The sequence below is a fragment of the Otolemur garnettii genome, unplaced genomic scaffold (genome assembly GCF_000181295.1).
Source record: "Otolemur garnettii isolate 467f Iridium unplaced genomic scaffold, OtoGar3 scaffold00005, whole genome shotgun sequence".
Classification (NCBI taxonomy): domain Eukaryota; kingdom Metazoa; phylum Chordata; class Mammalia; order Primates; family Galagidae; genus Otolemur; species Otolemur garnettii.
The window spans coordinates 40998544-41015502 of record NW_003852400.1 but is presented as its reverse complement, the minus strand read 5'-3'; the positions used below and the strand labels follow the sequence as shown (position 1 = coordinate 41015502).

Here is a 16959-nt window from a genome sequence, read left to right as displayed (position 1 = left end):
GTCAAAGAAACAAAAGCCAAGAGGAAGAGGAAGCTAATTGTTGACAGTGTCAAAGAGCTGGATAGCAAGACAATTAGAGCCCAACTTAGTGATTATTCTGATATTGTTACTACTTTGGATTTGGCACCACCTACCAAGAAATTGATGATGTGGAAAGAGACAGGAGGAGTGGAAAAACTTTTCTCTTTACCTGCTCAGCCTTTATGGAATAACAGACTACTGAAGCTCTTTACCCGCTGTCTTACACCACTTGTACCAGAAGACCTTAGGAAAAGGAGGAAAGGAGGAGAGGCAGATAATTTGGATGAGTTTCTCAAAGAATTTGAAAATCCAGAGGTTCCTAGAGAGGACCAGCAGCAACAGCATCAACAGCGTGATGTTATTGACGAGCCCATTTTGGAAGAGCCAAGCCGCCTCCAGGAATCAACAATGGAGACCAGCAGAACGAACTTGGATGAGTCAGCCATGCCCCCACCACCACCTCAGGGAGTTAAGCGAAAAGCTGGCCAAATTGACCCAGAGCCTGTGATTCCTCCTCAGCAGGTAGAACAGATGGAAATACCACCTGTAGAGCTTCCCCCAGAAGAACCTCCAAATATCTGTCAGCTAATACCAGAGTTAGAACTTCTGCCAGAAAAAGAGAAGGAGAAAGAAAAGGAAAAAGAAGATGATGAGGAGGAAGAGGATGAAGATGCCTCAGGGGGTGATCAGGACCAAGAAGAAAGAAGATGGAACAAAAGGACTCAGCAGATGCTTCATGGCCTTCAGCGAGCTCTTGCTAAAACTGGAGCTGAATCTATCAGTTTGCTTGAGTTATGTCGAAACACAAACAGAAAGCAAGCTGCAGCAAAGTTCTACAGCTTCTTGGTTCTTAAAAAGCAGCAAGCTATTGAGCTAACACAGGAAGAACCATACAGCGACATCATCGCCACACCTGGACCAAGGTTCCATATTATATGAGGAGCTAGAAGCATTATAGCTAGTGTTCATTTCACTAGTGCGTACAACTTGCCCCCGTGTGTAGGGCACACAGAACCTTTCAAGAAAATTTAGATGTTCGTCTGTACAAAGTCTTTGCCTTTTTCTTTCCTCATTTTTCCCAGCATTTTTAATGTATCGATTTCATCTTTAAGGGAAACTGATTATATGCGTTGTGTTCTGATGGAGAAAACAGCACCCCAAGGACTCAGAAGACTTATTTTAACAGTTCAGAACAGATGTGTGCAATATTGGTGCATGTAATCATGTTGAGTAGCAGTCAAAAGTCATGGTTTTTATCTTGTTCTCTGTTACTACATTGAAAAGAACCCGTCTGGGAAAAAAGCCTGACAGTTTAAGAGCTATGGGCTGAGTTTTTGACAGGGGAAAACACAATGTCTTTCCATCAGTAACAACAGCAAATATTTTTATTAACCACTGTATTTAGGGATGGTACCTGAAACATCAGAGGTAATCCTCTTAATTGTGTTTTAAGCTGTAATTCCATAATGAGCAAGGGTGTACGTGAAATTGTGTTGTGGCTGGCCCCCTTCAACTATAAAAAGATAGGACTGACTTGGTGTAAAGTGGTCTATTTTGTAAATCATTCCATTTGAGTCTTTCTGATGAACTTTGCTATCCTGAAATCTGTTATTTTAGTGAGGCTCCAAAATGAGCAGGAATAGGCTTAATTAGAGTAGAATGACTATTAAAAAACATTTATACCTTTCCAAGAGCTACAAATCAGAGTTCTAAAAGAAGTTTGGATGTATTTGAGTATTCAGATCATGAAAATAAAAATCACCTTGCCTACTAAAAGGACAGAGTGATGGGAAATTATACACCTGGTTGACTTAACCTTTAAGCAGACAATGCTGTAAAAACTAATGGCTTCTCTGATATTTATTATAAATTCTAATACTGATCTCTTTCCAATGCTGCACACTCCTGCGTGTTTGGAACTTTATTTTAATAGCTTTGCAACTGAAATCCTGTATCCAGTTTCCTGTAATTTAGTTGAAGAAAAATACAGCTCCAAATAAGGGTTTTATTATTAACAGACCAGATAGTACCAGAAATTATGTGACAATTATGATTGTCAAAACATGTCTTAACTTTTTAGGACAAAATTAACAATGAAAGTTCTAGCTTAAGTGTTGGCACTTTTGTGGGAAAAATCATTTTTAAAACTCAGAAATCAGTGTATACCCAGTAATTTTAAATTATGTGAAATGTTTTAAATTTGTGAACTCGTAATTACTGTTTTAATGATTCAGTTTCTTGAGAGTAATAATTGTATAAAATGCTGTTGCATCTTGATTTTCAATATGACGTGCCTGTAAACCATGGATCTCCTCCCTTTGTACAAAGACATTGTAGATAATTGAATGTTTGATTATAGAAAGGTCATTAGTTTCTTGTTACACATTTTGTTAGTCTGGTTTTTGTTGCTTATCGGGTTTAATATTCTTGAAAATAGTTGATGCTATGTTATGTATAACTTTTCTAATAAAAGTTGTGTTATAAGCTGTAAAAAAAAAATATATATTGACTATATGAGTTCAATACATACAGTTCAATATATATGAGTTCAATATATACTCACTTAGCATCATCAATAGATTCTTGGAAATTATGACTTTAAGCCAAATGATATATAATGAAACCAATTTTACTATAGCTTAAGTGATATAAACAATGGTTAAGTTCCTATGGCCTTTTTATGGTTACAAAACATCACCAAACGTCTAAATAAAGACCAAAACGTTTATAATATTAAACATTAAAATAAATGGCCTCTATACACACACTTAAGAAAGATTAATAAAAATAAGAAAAATAATTATTCACTCAGTTATTCCAGTTCAGGGTCGTGGGTGGCCATAGCCTATCCTGGCAGCTCAGGGCACATGCAGGAACCACCCTGGGCAGGATGTCATCCCACCGTAAGGTGTGCTACTCACACACACATCCTCACTGACTCAGACTGGACCAAGTGGACATGCCAGTTCACTTCACATTCACATCTTTGGCATGTGAGGGAAACTGAACAAAAACTTGGTAATAGAATCTACAGAGAACTCAAATTAATCAACAAAAAAAGAGCCAACAATCCCATGTATCACTGGGCAAGAGAGATGAATAAAACCTTCTCTAAAGAAGTCAGACAAGTTGCCAACAAACATATGATCACTACTACTTCAAGTCTCAATTAAAATCACTGCATTTCGGTGGCCTAACAGATAAACTAGGTTAGTGTTTATGGTCCAACCTTTTTTGTATCTGTCACACATTTGAAAACTAATAGTCATCTTGGGCCACACATTAAATATACAAACATTAGGGAAAGCTGATTAACAACAACAACAAAAAAGGTCAATGCATACTTTTCATGACATCTGCCATCACACATAAGCACAGAACATCCTTACAAAATTGGCAGTGGCCTGCAAGCTGCAGGTGGGATACCCCTAGTAGACATTAGAATCACTTGGTACAGCCAACAATAAAAATAACCAGGCCTACCCTAGAGCAACTACATCAGAATATCTAGGGTAGGTAGGAATAGCAGTATTGTTAAAAATATTCCCGGGTGGTGTCTGTGTAACCAGTGCTGTGAACACACAACCCCCTGCATACTTCCATAGTAATGCCAAATTCCTTGTAAATATTGGGTCAGGCCTCTTTTCATGAATATTTCATATAAAAGTGGGACTTTTGCTCATCATGTAAAATGTTCTTTAGAAAATTAGTGAGACAATTGCAAAAATGTGGAAACAACCCAAGTAGCCATCAATACATAGTAGATTAATAAAATGTGGTATATGTATACCATGGAGTACTATTCAGCTATAAAAAATGATGGTGATTTAGTATCTTTTGTAACAACCTGAATGGAACTAGAGATCATTCTTTTAAGTGAAGTATCATAAGAATGGTCAAACAAACACTACATGTACTCAATACTAAATTGGAACTAGTTGATGAACACTTACGTGCACTGTGGAAATAAAAATCAATGGGAAGCTAGTAGGTGGGGGTCAAGGGAGGAGGAGTTGGGTTAGTTCACACCTAACTGGTATCATGCACACATTCTGGGTGAAGGGCACATGTAAAACTTTGACTTAAAATGAAGCCATAATTGAGATTTGAGATTCAGTATTCTAAGGGTCCATGATACATATCCAAGAAAATCTACCTGGATTTTGGAAATCTTTTAATTTAGTGCTGCTTTCTGAGCAAAGCACTGTAATCATAATGTAGGTGCATGGATCTCAAAGATATACTTCTCAAAAATGAGATATTTGTTATATTCTGCTCTGCATCGTGCCCAGATAACTCACTGACAGGTATTGCAGGATGAAAAAGACATAAATAACTGGAATGGCTCAAGTAAGAGAGGGAAAGGCACATAAGGCAAGGAAGTTTCGAAGGGAAATTAGGGCTGGTCAGAAATGCAGGGTATAAGTCAAACTTTGGGGGACACTAAATAGCCTTTGACTTTGTCAATATCCCAGAACATATGATATGCAAAGAACTTCACAACTGACTTAGGCTAAGCTCTTCACTGAGGAACTGAGACCCTACAAGGGGAAGTAGCCAGGCAACAAGACAGCCACTGAAATCAAACTTCTGAGTTTTGCAAGGGGTCCACTGATTCAGAGTAGAGGCAACGTGCAGAATAAGGTTAGTGTCGGGTCTGCAGATGGTGGTGTGGTGGGACCACACCTGGCAAGGCATCTCAGGGAAAGAAAGGACCCCATGTTTAGAGAGCCCTGGCTCTATCTTCTGAAGCTGGTAGGCCATGTCCTGGATTGCAGCTCCCCTTCCCAAGGCTAAGAGTGAGGATGAGTAAGTGATGGTGCCATTCTAGGTTGAGAAGTTTGAGGACCTGTAGGTGAAACAACAGGGTGGGCAGCAATGCTACCAAACTCAGAGCTGCTTATTCACTTTTTTTTTTTTTAAGAGACAGAGTCTCACTATGTTGCCCTCGTTAGAGTACTGTAGTGTCATAGCTCACAGCAACCTCCAGATCTTGGGCTTAGGCGATTCTCTTGCCTCAGCCTCCCGAGTAGCTGGGACTCAGGCAGAGCTGCTTATTGTTAACGCTTCTGCTGCAGCTGTTCTAGACAATGGCACCAAAGGGCTAAGTGTGGGTGTGTTCTTTCTTGACATTGACTGTGACAATGACCCTCTTTTTCAATGTTTTGGAGTTCATCATCACTCCTTGCACCTTAGCAGGCTTGAATCTTTTATTTTTGGTGACTTTTAGCAACAGCAGGCCCTCCCATTTCTGTACAGTTGCCTCATGGCTTGGATTATAGTTCAGCGCAGCAGAAGCAGGGGTGGAGACTTGCTGCACAATGGCCAATTCCCTGTCCTTGTGGTTCCCTTTAGTCCTCCCCTCTGGGCTGCTGCTCTGCTACTCCAACCCACTGGACTCATTGTGAGGACACTATGGCCATAGAGTGGAGGGAACATCAAGAACTCTAAGAGACGGTCCTCATAGATGCAATTCTTCTCATCTCACCATTCTCTTTACGTGGCAATGAGTTTGAAGTCCCAAAGCTGTCAAAAGGTTTCTCCAGAAAGACAAAGCCAGTGAGTGTGAGGCCAGGATTAGCAAACATCATTTTGGTATTGTCAGGGAGCTCTTTACAATCAGCAGGATCTGAGCTAGAGTGCTTCTCAGATTTTCTCTTCTTCAAAGGCCTCAAAACAAGGCAACACAGCTATGAAGGAGAAACTTTGATAATGGCTCTCAAATGTTGCTGACCTTTTTGGGCCAAATCCAAAGGTGACTAAAAAGCTAGACTATATTTTTTAATGAAATATGAAAGGAATAGAGATTAATCATCTCAAACTAGAAAGTTAAAAGTCAATTTAGGAAAGTTCTTTAAGTTCACGAAGGGAATTATTATTCTTAGTCCCATTTAAGGACAAAATAAAAAAAATGACTTGTGTTAGTAACTGGATTAAATGTAAAAAGGTCATTTTTAATATTTAAAGAGGTTTCCGGGAGTGACTGTTGGATTTATTTCTTTGGTGACATATTCATGTATAGATTTAACACGATCTGGGAATAAGTAACAATCTTGAAAAAGAACAAAGTTGGAGATTAACACTACAAAGCTAGAGCAGTGAAGACAGTGGGGGACTGGCATAAGGACAGACTTTGGAACAGAATTGAGAGTCCAGAAATAAACCCTTACATTTATATCACAAATTGTTTGTCCATCCATCTGTTCATAGACATTTAGGCTCCTTCTAGTTTGGGGCTACTACAAATAAGGCTGGTGTGGACATATGCTGTCAGTTCCCATGTTCATGGAACTGTAGTACCTAGGAGTGGAATGGCTTTATCAGCTACATGTTTAACTTGTCTGCATTTTTTTATTGTGGCAAAACCCACATAACATAAACTGCCATGTTAACCATTTTTAAGTGTCTAGTTCAGAAGTGTTAAGTATATTCACATTGTTGTGAAACAGATATCCCAAAGTTTTTCATCTTACAGCTATGAAATATGCCCACTAAGCAGCCCCCCTTTCTCAGCTTCTGCCATCCCTTGGTAACTGCGATTCTACCCTCTCTTTCTATGAATCTGGCTACTTTAGATACTTCATATAAGTGGAATCATATGTTATTTGTCTTTCTTGTGACTGGCTATTTCACTTTGTATGATGTCCTCAAGGTTCATCAATGTTGTAGTGTGTGACAAAATCTCCTTTCAAGGCTGAATACTATTACAATGTACGTGTATACCACATTTCATTTATTCATCTGTCCATCAGCGGACATTTGGCTTGCTTCCACCTCTTGAGTATTGGGACTAGCACTGCTATGAACACAGTATGTAAATACCTCTTAGTATATGATTGCGTTTAAAGAAACTGCCAGACTCTTTCCTAAAGTGGATGCGCCAAATCATATTCCAACCAACAGTGTCTGAAAGTTTTAGTTCTTCCATATCCTCAATAGCATTTGGGTGTGTTCAGTCTCATTAATTTGAGCTTCTAATAGGTGTGTAGTGGGATCTCGCTGGGGCTTTAATTTGCACTTCCCTAATGACTGATGATGTTGAACATTTTTTCATGTGCCTGTTGCTATCTTTGTATCTGTTTGGGGAAGGTTGAAGACCATTAGGTGAAACAACGAATTGGGTAGAAACTCTCCCAAAGTCAAAGCTGCTTGTTGTTAATACTCTCTCTGCAGCTGTTCAAGACAAAGAACTAATGAGCTGAGTATGGGTGTGTACTTTCTTGCCACTGATTATGAGCTGACTCTGATCATGGCCTTCTTCTTAAATGTTTTGGACTTTATCATCTCTTCAGTCTTTTGTGCATTTTCGAAATTGGGTTGTTTATTTTCTTATTACTGAATGTGAGAATTAGTTCTTTTATGTCCTTGATTCAAACTCTTTATCAGATACATGATTACTGATATTATTTCAAGTATTTTCTCCTGGACTATGAATTGTCATTTCATTCTCTTAATGATGTACTTTAAAAGCAGAAGGTTTAATTTTTGTAAAGGTCAAATTATTAATTTTTTCTTTTATGAATCATACTTTTGTTGCCATAGCCAAGAAATCTTTGCCTAACCCAAGGACATAAATATTTTTTCCTGTGTTTTGCTCTAGAAGTTTTGTACTTATAGGTTTTACCTTTAGGACTATGATCCACTTGAGTTAACTTTAGTATATTGTGCAAAATGAAGATCAAAGTTTATATTTTTGCCTATGGATATTTAATTATTCCAGCACATTTTGTTGAAAAAACTATTCTTTTGCCACTAAATTATCTTTGAACCTTTGTCAAAAGTTGATTATTTCTGTGTGTGGGGGGTCTGTTTCTGAACTCTCCATTCTGAGAGTTATATTGAACTATCTTTATGCCATTGCCACATTGTTTTGATTACTATACTTCTATAAGTCTTAAAATTGGGGAGCATTAGTCTCCCACCTTCATTCTTCATTTTCAAATTTGCTTTGGTTATTCTAGGTCCTTTGTACTTTCATATAAATTTTAGAATCAACTTGTCAATTTCTACAAAAAATGTCTACTGGGATTTTGATTGAGATTTTGTTGAATGGATACATCATTTTGGGAAGCACAGACATCTTACCAAAACTGAGTGTTTTGAATATATCTCTTCATTTATCTCAATCTTTAATTTTTCTTAATAATATTTTATAGTTTTATTACACAGGTCTTGTACATCTTTTGTCAGATTTGTCCTTACACGGTTCATACTTCATGATGTTATTTTGAATGGCATTTTACAAAATTAAATTTCTAATTATTTCTTGCTAGGCTGGTCTTTTTTATTTTATTTTATTTTTATTAAATCATAGCTGTGTACATTAATACTATCATGGGGTACAGTGTATTGTTTCTATATACAGTTTGAAATACTTTCATCTGTCTGGTTAACATAGCCTTCATATCATTTTCTTAGTTATTGTGTTATGACATTTATATTCTACATTTAGAAAGACTCACATGTACCCCCCATAGGATAAACCATAGATGTGATCCCACCAATCGCCCTCCCTCCACTCATCCTCCCCCCTCCCCTCCCCAAGCTGGTCTTTTTTAAAACTCTTAGATTTTATCTTATTAGATGCTCTATCACCTCTCTTATTATTAACTTGGTGAGCTGTTCAAAGATGCTTCTTTATTTTGAGAAATTTTTTGGCCAAATCCTGCTTACACAGGCCAGGGAAAGGAAGGATTGACTCTGGGCTTGTTTTCACTACCTTCATGCAGGAAGACTCCTTTTCTGGTATGTTTGGATAAAGGGAACACTTCCGTGTGGTTCTTGTCTGGAGCCTCCTGATTCTCTGCCATGCAAACAGAACCCAGAGACTCAGCTCCTGGCACAACTGTCACCAGTTCTCTAATCACTTGGCTTGGCTGCTGGAGGTCACAGAGCTGCCTGGCAGGAAGTGGGGCACAGACTGCAGGTGGCCCTGCCAGAGCAGCTGAAAAAGTGCTCTATTCATGGCAGATTGTATACCACGAACACATGGTGACAGCCCAGCCTACCTGTCAGCCCCATGGCAGGCTGATTAGGTTAATTAAGTTGTGGGTTTTTTTTCTTCAAGCATTCTCATTAGAGCTGTCAGCAGCATCAGTGACACTAAAATGGAGAATCACATTTAGGCAGTGGCAGGAAAGACCCAGAAGAATGCTTCTGCAGACATGGCTAAGAGGCTAAGAAGCAGTGGATTCATTTCAACCTCAAGACAACCCAATTCAGGAATATTGGGGTGGGGGGAGAAATTATGTGTAGTGGAATTTATGATGTTCTAAAGACATGTGTAACTGTCATATGGATGACAGCTTAGAGGACATGTTAGGAATCCTATAGGTGAGTCTCAGGCAAAGAGTCCCTTTCCAAAAACATCAGAACCATAGACTATTTAAGAATAAAACATGTTGAGATTTAATTACTGATATATGTGGCACAGTGGCTGCCCACAGAAGACCCAGAGGCTAAGTAGAGGGTTTGACAGAGGGCATCGTTGGCTTTTATACCAACTAGATATACTAGAATGCTTATTTTAAGTAGAATTGGAGGCGTTAACTTAGTGAGATTGCAGGAACAACAGGAGAGCATCCATGCCTCCATCCTGCCATGTTCATCCTTGCCTGAAATTTCATAAATACTTGTGATTTCTTTGCACTTACTGAGATTCTAGTATTTTTGATGGGAAGGTAAGTCATTAGGCCTCATCAGTCATTTAAATCTCAGTATAAGTGAACTTATCAGAAAACATTTTTTTCTGGTCCTTGGAGAATAGAGGATAAGGGAGACAAAGGAACCTCAAATAAGTAAAGAGAAGCAAGAGAGGGTAAAAACTTTTTATACAAATGGCCAGTAAGCACATTAAAGAAAACTTAGGTTAATAATTGGGGAAACACAAATCAAAATAATAATAAGATATTACTGCTTCATACCTGCCAGGACATCTGTCGTCAAGGAAATGAAAATTAAAAGTGTCGAAGAGGATGTGAACTCTCATACATTGCTGGTGGGAATGTAAAATAGTGTAGCCACTGTGGAAGGTAGCGCGAAGGTTCCCAAAAAAGTTAAACACAGAATTATCACATGACCCAGCAATTCCATTCCTAGGGGTGTGGATATATAGGTTTAGCAGAATGGGGCATCCAAAGGACAATAAATGAAGGACCAACTAATTTCAAGGACCAACTCCTTGAAAGTCAAATTTTGGGAAATCTCATGAAATATTAGCAAATTGAATCCAACTATCTACCTGTCTACCCCCCCCACCCCCACACACTATGTCTCACAAAATATTAGCAAATTGAGGGCGGCGCCTGTGGCTCAAAGGAGTAGGGCACCAGCCCCATATGCCAGAGGTGGGGGGTTCAAACCCAGCCCCAGCCAAAAACTGCAAAAAAAAAAAAAAAAAAAATTAGCAAATTGAATCCAAACACACACACACACACACACGTAGAATTTACCCCTTAATGTAAGACAAGTTCAACATTCAAAAATCCCTCACATCAAGCAAAAGAAGAAAAATCATGTGATCATATCAATAAATGCAGAGAAAGTATCTGACATTCTTTCTGATTTCACAAAAAGAAACTTCTCAGAAATCTAGGAAAAGAGGGGAAACTTCTTCAACTTGATAAAGAAAACCTACAAAAAACCTACAGCTAACATCCTATTTACAAATGCAAAACTAGAAGCTTTCCCATCAAATCAGGAGCAAGACAAGGAAGCCCCTTCTCACCACGGCTTTTCAACATTTTACTGGAAGTCCCAGCTAATGTAATAAGACAAGAGGATTCTCCGGGCAGTGAAATTATTCAAGAGAGTCCTTAGGGCAGTGAAATTATTACCACAATGGTGGATACATGTCATTATACATTTGTCAAAACCCATTGTACATACAACACCAGGAGAGAACCCTAATGTAAGCTATAGGCTTTGAGAGACAATGATATATCAATGTGGGTTCATTGATTGCAACACGTATACCACTCTGGTGTGGGATTCTGATAGCTGGGAAGGCTCTGTGTATGTGGATGGGGAAGGTATAGGAAATCTCTGTACTTTCCACTCAGTTTGGCTGGGAACCTAAAACTGCTGTAACAAATGAAGTCCATTAAAAAAAAAAAAGGATTAAATCTTGAGGATAAAACAATAACTATCTTTCATCTCTATTTACTAAGAAAAGTATAAAGGTTCCAGGCGGCAATTTTAGGTGGTTACAAATGCATTAACTTGATGTTGCAAGTTTTCTGTCAGGGATGAAGTTATTCTACCTTCAAATCAACCTGCTATTTTCTTTAGTTCACGTCTGGCATAAATACATTATGAGCAACAATAAAACACATTCATAGAGGAGTTTACAGATTGATGAATATTTTTAAAAACATGGCATGCAAATATTGTTTTCAAAAAGCATTAATACAGGGGAACCATGGAGTAAGATTAAAAACAGCCTGCGATAAGAATAAATCTCTCAATTTCTATCCATTTCTCTTGATGCTTCTCAGACAACAACAATAATAAGAAAGACCACAAAAGAAAAACCAAAAAATTAAGATGGTAAAAATTTCAAAATTAACAAATTTTTATAAGGCTACATAAACAGAAGACAAAAAGCAAGGAAAAAACTCTTCAGAATAAAATCAAAGGCATCTTACATGTGAAATTTACTAAATGTAGAATATAAATGTCTTAACGCAATAACTAAGAAAATGTCACGAAGGCTGTGTTAACCAGTTTGATGAAAATATTTCAAATTGTATATAAAACCAGCACATTGTACCCCATGATTGCATTGATGTACACAGCTATGATTTAATTTAAAAAAAAAAAAAGAAAATCAAAGTAAAAGAAAATAATGAAAAGATCCTATCAACTGTGTGTCAAGTAGCCCCAGATCATAGTCCTAAGTTAAGTGGTGAAGGAAAGAATTATGTCTGAAACAGGAAATGAGAAGAAATGAGTCCTAACTGGAGCAAAGATAGCTGAGTTTCTCCAGCTTCCCCCACCTCATGTTTCCTCAGGTATCTAAGGCATACCTTAAAGATATTGCCTTCTAAAACATGTTTTAAATATCCGAGATTTTAGAGACCCTTTGCTAAGAGAAGCCCTGATTTGGAATCTGTGTGAGGAAATCCTTGGGGAACATAGGGACCAAATGCCTGGGAATTGTCTTGCATCTTTACCCAAAAGACCCAAAAATATAAAATTCAAAGTCCATCCACATCACCCATGGCTCTTAATAATATTTATCTAGATCACTATTATTTTTTAATTTCACAGATTCCTGAGAAATAATACACATTCAGATTTCTTAGAACCAACTCCAGAGTTGAACTCCTCCTTCATCTAACATCTCAGAATTTAGGAAGGGAAGACCTAAGAAATGCATGTGAAATTTACTAGCTGTAGAATATAAATGTCTTAACACAGTAACTAAGAAAATGCCGTGAAGGCTGCGTTAACCAGTTTGATGAAAACGTTTCAAATTGTAGATAAAACCAGCACATTGTACCCCATGATTGCATTAATGTACACAGCTATGATTTAATGGGGAAAAAAAAGAAGGAAGAATTTTAGAAAACCATTAGTCTTTCTGTGCCTCCTGTGGGCCCAGCCATTCTCAAGCTAACAGGACTTGTTAGTCTTTCTCTGGCTGCGGTGAGTCTGAACATCGATTAAGCCAAGAATGGAAGTCTCCTTGCTCTTCCAGTTCTGTAGCCCTTCCTTCCAGGTTGTAGGTTCACTGTGCCTACCTCCCACCTCCTGCAAGGCCTCCAGCCGAGGACCTTTGCTCTCTGACACCACATCCCAAATGACTGAGCTTTCTTTGACTGAGTCACCACCACCACCACACCCCCAGCTGCATTTACACCGCACCCTCTGCTGCTTTAAAAGTGGCTGCCCACCCTGACTCTGTGCTGGCACCACTGTCCATTTTCAGTGATGGGCTAGCTGCCTGCAGATGTTGTTAATAAATCTCTGCTATTGACTCCACTTGGCCCCGCTCTCCGCTCTCCGCAGCACCTTACCACCTTTTGACATCTAACGAAAGCAGTGTTACTGTGCTTACCCTGGGGCGGGTTTTAGCGCTGCAGGGAGTCCTGCTGGCCCCTCTTCTCTCACCTGCTGTTTTTGTTCTTGTTGAGGTTTTCCTTCTTCGGTGCCTCCTCCTCCTGTCCCTCTAATTTTTCTTCTGTTTAGCTTATCCCCAAATCATTCCACTTCAAAGAAGGATTATAAATATCTTGTCTCTATGAAGAAAGAAAGACTAAAATAGGCTATGTTACGTATATTACGTTAAAAGAATTCTAGCTCGTGACAATTTTTAAAACACCATAAATTCTTTCTCTGGGGATTACTCTGAAGCGAATAATCCTTGGTAATTCAGGGTATGACATACAATCCCACAAAATCACTTTTCACATATCATTGAGGCGGTTTTTTATTTGCCGGTTAGGTTTACCTACCTGTAAGGCTCTTCGGTGCCCCACAATGGGTTAATGTGCAGTACTTATACCCAGCTGCTTCCCTTTCCTGGAGCTCATCAGCTTGCATCCTTCAGGAACTGAGGCCCCTTTGCAGGACATTAACCAGCAAAGTTAATAAGAGGAGGGAGTCTGGATGGCAAATTGTGCAGCTCTGGGTTTTGTCAATCCTGGTTTTCATTAATGAGTGGGTTTAGCTCTGGGCCCAGTAGATCCTAGTTTCTTTGTCAATGAAACAGGCCTCGAATTTCCCGCCTCCATCTCTGTTCTGTGATTTTTGATATTTGCCAATTTTAAAAATGCAGTATGATTTCTCAGCCTTTCCATAAGTGGGAACCACATTTCTCAAATGTCCTCTAAACCAGGAAATTCCGCAAGAGGACTGTTGGGGGCCCCTGTCCCGGTACACCTAGCATCTCACATGAAGAATCAGAGGCTGTGGCCTTGTCTCAGAGGAGGCTGGATCCAGCTAGTAGGCAAGAATATTCTTTCAGTCTTTCCACAACTTTTCACAGACTATGTACATGGAACAACTCAATCGGGAAGTTGAAATTATATGCAAGTCTGTATACAACTCAAGTTCAAAATAGATTTCTTAGAATCGTGTTTGTTTGTTTTGCCGATTTGATGGTAAACATGAAAGCCCAAAGGATCCTGAGAAAATCTTTGTGTTTTTCCTTAACCCACAAACAGTCTAATTAACTTAAAGCACTGCATTTCCAAAGCAAAACAAAACAAAGCATTGAAGAGCCATATTCATGGTCTTAGGAAGAAGAAGTATCTGGACTATACAGGCAGCAATGCGGTGCTGCTGAGTTTGTCTCACCCACTGTCTTCTGCACACCAGGTGGGAGGACCACCGTGGCATTCTAACATCCTTCGAGTTTGTTGAATGAATGGTAGTTTCTATAAATTCAGAAAACCTCAGGTACAGAGTAATGCTAAGGGGATCTAAAGAGCTACTTGGGGAGATTTGAGAATACAATGGTTCCATAAATGGGGAAGACGAAGAATATCTATAAGAAGCACTATTGGAAAAAAATACTGCGAATTGGGAAAGATGGTCTCGGATATCCTCATTTACTGTTTCTGGGAATTTCTCAGCATTCACTGTCCTCTAGATCACTGTACCTTTTTCTATTAAAGCCTGGGTTTAGGAAGGATCTGGCAAATTAATTCCCCCCAAAATTTAGTAACTGGAACAGTTTACTGTGCTACATTAACTTATTTTCAACTGACAGAAAAGGTTTAATATACGTAATAGTTATTTTGTTTACTTTTTAATAGTGATCAATGTCTTAACCCAAGGCCATGGTTTTCTAATTATAGAATTAAAGACATCAGAGCCTGAAAAAAGGTAATTTTGTAGAAGAAATACTTTCTAGCAAAATTAGACTGTTCACTTCATGCTCTTCATCTATTTTAAAGGCCAAGTAATTGACCATGTAGTGGTATTTTGACCTTCCTACATATTAAGACTAGTCAATACAAACGAAACAAGGGGACACCTATCATCCAAAGAAGCAGTCTCTAAGGCACTTGTGAACTTGACTGCTAACCTCCCAGCATCTTACTCATGACCCAGGCACCACTGGGGACTCAGACAGCAGTCTGCATTTTTGATTAGGAAAACCTTAATAGCTTTTATCTTTGTTGAAATAAAAATAGCCTTTTTGCATTCATGGGACTGAATGTACTCTTTTTGACATTTAATATAATTCTATACTTTTATGACAAGGTCTGGGCTGTTTTCCTTAAAATTTCCATTAAATCATTGTCTTCTGGAAATCAAAAAGATCTTTGAAACGTTTAAAAACTATGTTTATGGATACATCCTCCATGCTTACCCTTTCCCATTCCTCTCTAAATCATTTATCTCTAAGCAACTTAATACTCTGTGATTGCAGGGTTAATTTATTTTAACATATGTGTTTAGAAATGTTTGTGCTAGAAGCAGACTGGCCCTTTGAATAATGTGAGATGGCTCCATTTCTGCACATTTTCCCTCTGTGCCTTGCCCATGAACTGTGTTAAAGACCTGTACGCTCTCTGCCATTTAGACAAGCCCACCTTTCTTGTTTTGTTTTGTATTCAACATTTCCAACAGGAAAGTAACCATTATAGCAGCCAATCTCAGAGGCTTGTTTGTCTTTTCTTTATAAATTCCTAACCTTTTCCTGACTTAGCAGAAAGTATGCAAGGCTCAGGTTAGGTCAACAACAGAGTCAAGGTTAACTGTGGGAGAGTGACATGGGAAAGAACTCAACTAGTCTAAACACTGAAACATCAAGGCAACTGAGACCAGCTGTAACACTCGCCATCACCTTAGGTACATAAGCACTTCATATATTTTGTTAACAGAGTCTGAGACCCTTGGTATCTGCTTTTTGCCTTTGCTTGAGAGTAGTGATTTCATTGCTCTTAAAACATTGTATCTTCTGCTGGGAATAATTCTGTTCTCGGTTTCTGGGCAGCTCATAAATTGTATCTCTTGAATTTTAGAGTACAACAGTTACCAGAATGGTTTCCCAGCCCCCCTGGGATGGCCAGGTGGAATAGCTACTTACAGGAGTGATCAGGGAGGAACTTTTGCTTTAGGCAGGGAGAAGCAGTGGACTTAATCGGGTTTTTCGTTATGTTTGGAGTTGTGTTTATTTTGGCTGTATCAGTTTCTACATCTGAGGAAAATGTAGCTCCAAGCTGATGTCACCAAGAATTAACTGTGGAAGAGAGAAATGGGGACCAACCCCAGGGGCCACAGCATCTCTTGACCGTTTATCCATCCAACAGAGCTCCTCTGTCATGCTAGATCTACTCCAGTGCCTGAATGAGGACTACCTTCACAGGCGGGATAAAGTCTTATTCATGAACACACTTGGTTTCACTTCCACATGTGATTTACTGCTTTGAGTTTGTCAGGTTAGCTTAATCCCAGAGGATTCCAGTGGAAGTTCTGTAATTAAATAAATGCTGAGGATTGTTGGGCTGAACAAATAGTGAGTTTTCTTTATTAAAGAGCCATTAATAAGGAATTAAATGTCCATTGTGGATCTTCAAGAGTGGAGGGCAGGAGCATTTTACAAAGACATTTGACCTTGGAAGGCTGTTCTCTAAGCAGAGTATCTTCAAAAGTCTCATGTCCTGCAAGGAATCAAACCGCACTCAAATTTCTCTTGAAAACCTGTCTCAGTCATTCACATCACTCCAGCACAAATCAGAACCGTGACTTTGCTGACTTGGTAGAATTCCACGAGCAATGTTATTTTGGACCAGATCCAAAGCTAGTTGCCACATCCTATCACTAAGACAGTCTCTGACAGTGGTTCTCAACCTTCCTAATGCCGCAACCCTTTAATACAGTTCCTGTGAGTCTCAGCCCACAGGGTGAGAACTGCTGGCCTATGAGATAGGGTGTGCACGTGTACTTTTTAAAATCTAAAGCTCAAAAAGTAGCCCAGAAAGA

At 38.8% G+C, this 16959-nt stretch overlaps 1 protein-coding gene across 1 annotated transcript in view; it reads left to right on the top strand.

Moving 5' to 3' along the window:
- Positions 1–2520, top strand: part of LOC100945097 (double-strand-break repair protein rad21 homolog) — a 3580-nt gene extending 1060 nt beyond the window's left edge. Inside the window, exon 2 of the mRNA XM_023507602.1 lies at positions 1–2520. Within this exon, the coding sequence (XP_023363370.1) occupies positions 1–960 (960 nt within the window). The 3' untranslated portion in view covers positions 961–2520.
- Positions 2521–16959: the final 14439 nt, after the last annotated feature.